The sequence below is a fragment of the Herpailurus yagouaroundi genome, unplaced genomic scaffold (assembly GCF_014898765.1).
Source record: "Herpailurus yagouaroundi ecotype Mexico unplaced genomic scaffold, PumYag 253, whole genome shotgun sequence".
NCBI lineage: Eukaryota > Metazoa > Chordata > Mammalia > Carnivora > Felidae > Herpailurus > Herpailurus yagouaroundi.
This window is the reverse complement of record NW_024412470.1, coordinates 9004272-9008937: the sequence shown is the minus strand read 5'-3', so window position 1 is coordinate 9008937 and position 4666 is coordinate 9004272. Positions and strand designations below refer to the sequence as shown.

At 37.4% G+C, this 4666-nt stretch overlaps 1 protein-coding gene across 4 annotated transcripts in view; it reads left to right on the top strand.

Moving 5' to 3' along the window:
• NUF2 (NUF2 component of NDC80 kinetochore complex) overlaps positions 1 to 4666 on the top strand; it is a 30036-nt gene that overhangs the window by 2200 nt on the left and 23170 nt on the right. For all 4 annotated transcript variants that reach the window (XM_040460902.1, XM_040460903.1, XM_040460904.1 and 1 more), the window contains 4 exons: positions 1103 to 1251; positions 2501 to 2575; positions 3535 to 3611; positions 4123 to 4184. In XM_040460902.1, the coding sequence (XP_040316836.1) occupies positions 1129 to 1251; positions 2501 to 2575; positions 3535 to 3611; positions 4123 to 4184 (337 nt within the window). In that variant the 5' untranslated portion in view covers positions 1103 to 1128. The remainder of the gene's footprint in view (positions 1 to 1102; positions 1252 to 2500; positions 2576 to 3534; positions 3612 to 4122; positions 4185 to 4666) is intronic.

The window sequence follows — 4666 nt, the reverse complement described above, 5'->3', positions numbered from 1 at the left end:
TTGTTAACTGAGTGGCCGAGGCAGGGGCTGCTCTCGGGTGCTCCTCCTGCTGTGTTACCATTACTGCTGTTCTCCTGGGCGCAGCTAGAAATACGAAGAAAAAGTGAAAAAGTGTTGGCTTACCTGGGCTCCAAGTGTAGTGTCAGTTCTGTAAACACAATCCCAATACACTGTGGCAGGCGTTAGAACAGTTAAAGGCTCTAGGGCAGAGTTTCTTAACCTCAGCGGTATTGACAATCCGACGGAATAATTCTTTGCTGTGGGGGCTGCCCTGTGCATTAGGTTGTTCAGCATCGTGCTGGTCCTCTGCCCATAGGTCCCAGTAGCGCCCCCACTCCAGTCCAGACAACCAAAGATGTCTTCAGACATTGCCAGATGTCCCCCCACTGGGGCGGGGGTGGGGGAGCGACATTGTGGGAACTACTGATCTAGGGGCACAGGCGGGAGTACCTCTGAGGGCCCTGAGGGGAAAGTGGCTTTTGTTGTTGTTTTTAAAGTTCTCTTCTCCCGTGATTGGAATTCCTACCAGTTACAGCATTCTATTCCACCTGTATTGTTTCCCCTCTCTTCTTCCTATGTGCATCTTAAATCTTATTACCCGTCTCACTCTGTGTACATTGCATAGAATGTAAGGTCAGAGTTCGGTTTTATTATGTGCCCTCTGTTGCTACTGTTTATATACAGCTTCTGCTGATAGGGTTGCCTCTGTATCTTGGTTTGAAGAATAATTCTCAGGACCAAACTTGTTAAACTCCATGCCCCCCAAATTTAAAAAAGAAAAAAAAACATGCTTTTTCAGGTATATTCATGCAAAGTCCTCTTTCCCATATAAAAGAGAACAGCGTTAGGAAACTTAGAGAATGATGGTGCCATTTCAGAATAAAAGATATTTTAGGATCCGTATATCCACATTTATAATTCAGATGTATGATTTAGGATATATATATGTCATTTGTGTTCTCTTACTGGGATGTTTGATGATAGTTATCACTACTATGAATATTCAACTTCGGCTTGTTAATTTTACTCCTGTTTATCAGCTTCTGGATCAAGAGATCAGCTGCTCTTGCCAGGTTACTGATCTTTGTTTTTCTTCCTTCAGACTCAGGCTAGCAGGACATTCCCAGGATGGAAACTCTGTCTTTCCCCAGATACAATGTAGCGGAGATTGTGATTCATATTCGCAACAAAATCTTAACAGGAGCTGATGGTAAAAACCTCTCCAAGAATGATCTTTATCCAAATCCAAAGGTAATATGTGATTTGCATGTGGGTGATGGCATTTAAATACAAATGAAACTACTTAGGTCTGCAGTGTTTACGGAGAAGGGCGTGTATGCTACCTTTTGATGTAAGCCAGTCATTTTAATCCAGAAGCAATCTCTCACTTCTTGTAATTTTAAAATAATGTTAAGTCTGTATCTGGGGTGACTTCTACATTTCCATTAGGAATTCAATTCTTTAATATGGTAGTTTTCTTAAAAAAAAAAAAACAAAACAACAAACCTTCTAAATCATAAGCGTATTAAAGTATATTAAATTTTTTATTATTATTGGAGTGGTGGTCTGAGTGCATTATTTATTGGTAGGGCTTGAAGGAACCTATTCCAGGTGGTTTCCAACCACAAAAAAATTGTTTAGAAACAATTCTCTTTGGAAGCTTGCAGATTAATTTTCTTGCATTGTGCCCCAAGGGGGGATTGAGTTGTTTTGACAGGCATCGTTCTTATTTCTTTAGTTATTAAATGCAAAAATGAACTATTTATGTGTCACCGAAAATCCCAGAGTCTCCTTCCATTTTCCTGTGTTGGTCTTGAAGTGATAACATAATAAAACCTGGTTTAATGATGTAGAACTCAAACTTGGTGACCTCAGTGCCTTTTTAATTCTTTAAAAGGGAATGAATAATCTCCCAATAAATGAACTTGTATATGGAACAGGTTCTACAGGCCAGCGTTTGGCAACTACTGTATTAGAAAACATTTAAAAAATCCCAGGCTACCCTGTTAAGTTTATATCCCCAAGGTCATGGTGTTCACTTAAACTGTTAACATCTCGGGAAACCTTAACATCTAGAGCATGAACTAAGTTTGCCCACGGTCTTTGTTTAAAAAACAAAAAGAAAACAGAACACCCCACCCTCAGTGTGCTTTAATTTTTGCCACATGTCTGCAATCTGTTTTGAAAGACTAACCCTTCTTCCCTTCCCTAATGTGGATGGATTGCTTGGATTGGATTGGGTTGGATTGAATATACTTGCTCTCATTCTGTTCGGAAGCTTAGACAAATAATCTTATTCACCACCTACTACATCTGAACAGACTGATAAGTGTAGAAGTGTGTTAAAATTTGGAAAAATTGAATATTTCAAGGGCAATAGAGCCATTTTGTTTCTCTTTTCTTCTCTGCATCCAGTGGTGACAATATTGGATGGTGACGATGATAGTGACACAGTGTTACAGTCACTATCCAAGTGTGAACAGTTGTTTTTCTCTTGTAGCCCGAAGTCTTGAACATGATCTACATGCGAGCCTTGCAAATAGTGTATGGGATTCGACTGGAGCATTTTTACATGGTGGGTTTAAGATGAGGCAAAATTACGTTCTTTTGCTGTATTTCTCTCGTTCGCATCGCATGCTGGTTTCAGAATAAGAAGTTCTTGACTTTGTTTTTAACAAAGTCAAAGGCTTATGTAAAATTAATGTCACCCGCAGAAGATCTTAGGCATAATAGTGGCTTATATTGATAGCCTTATAAGACAAGAAGTAAAAGACTTAAATGGCACGACTCCTCGATGCTGTGCAGGTATTCACAGACGTACGGACTGGTCTGCAGAGACAATAATGAACGACAGCGGCCTCTTCACAGATTCTGTTCTCTTCCGGGGCAGGACTCCCAAAATAGGGGAGAAGATATGCACTAAGATTGGGAAAAAATGAAATGAGGCAACTGAGCTTTTAGCAAATTAGGTATTTCTAGTAGGAAAGGTCATTTTTCTTAATTTTGTCGTTGTTACATCTTCAAGGCATTATCTGAAGTTTTAACTAAAAATGTAGTATCTTTAGAATCTCACCAGTATGATTACATGTTGTTTAAAAATCAAAGGCTTTGCTGCTTATTTGCTATGAAATCTTGCTAAGGCTTAGTTCCTTTGTTTATAAAATAGGGTCTTGTAAAAATTAAAAAAGAATATGTCCTAGCCTGTCCTAGGGTTCTTGTGAAAATTAAAAAAGAATATGTATAAAATGCTTAGCCTAGTTCCTGATATCTAATAAGTGCTAGCCTTACCCCTCCATTGTTTCATTCATTTGAAACATCTTTACTGAGCACCTGCTGTGAACCTAGCATTATAATATTAGCAACAACTCTAGTTTCGTGCTAGGATCTATATTGTTGGCTGAATTAAAAAATTTTTTTAATGATAATAGGATTATTTTAATCTTAACTTATGATTAAAGTTATCTTGAGGTTGAAGATTTTTCTCGTTTTGTCTAATGAGTGTGTAACTTAGATTTTGTGATGTGTCACATCTAGATGCCCGTGAACTCAGAAGTCATGTATCCACATATCATGGAAGGCTTCTTGCCAGTTAGCAATTTGTTTATTCATCTGTGAGTAAAGTGCTTTTATTTTCTTAGACTACCTACATTCACATGTGCATTACATTAAGCTTTCTTAATGACAGGGTTTCTTGGAGAAAGAATTTCTATCATCTCCCTCTCCACTCCATCAGTACATTCAAAATTGCAGACTTTCCCCCGGATAGAACTAACTGCCTCCCTCTGTGGCACTTTGAATCCTGCTTGCGATGGAAGTTTTGAGATGTTGTGAATCTAAAATTGTTGGGAGTGTTTTGAGTTCTTAAAGAGTCCTAGTACCTCTAAGTGTGTGTTGTTTATTAGAATTTATACGTTGGTATTTTATACCTTGGTATGGCATGAATACCCGTATAGTGTTAAGAAAACATAGGTTTCTGCACTGCAGGATTATGCACGGTAGTGGGCTTCTGACTTGGTCTTTTGACGTTGGGAAACATCTCCAGAGAGCTCTCTGAAAATGAAATGTTTATGTCCTATGGTTTGTATATAATTTACGATATTCTTTCTCTCCTTCGTCTTCAAGGGACTCCTTTCTGCCCATCTGTCGGGTGAATGACTTTGAGATTGCTGATATCCTATATCCAAGTAAGTGGGAATTTGAAACAGTTTTTAATATCTGACTTCAATCTCATATATTATCTTTCCATTAATAAATGTAAAAAAAAAAACTTAAGGATGAATTTTTTCATATCCTATGACTGGAATTTTTTCTTTTGTAGATCTGCAGAAAAGCTCTTTTCTTGATCTGTTTTTCTTAACTCCTTACATTTAAAAAACACTCTGTAAATGGAAAATAAGCTTATGAGTAATATACAAGCTGTGATATTGCATAGCGGATTCTTCATACCAATTTTATCAAATGTAACAATTACTTTTTACCATGAAGAAAATATCTTTTGGCACTTCTAAGAATAGCCTTGATGTTAGATTAAAATGTCAATTTCTCTTAACTATTTAAATGTCCTTAATTCGTTTGACTCTTTGATATATGTTTATTTACTTTTTAAAGTTTATTTATTTTGAGAGAGAGAGAGAGAGAGAGAGAGAGAGAGAGAGAGAGAGAGAGA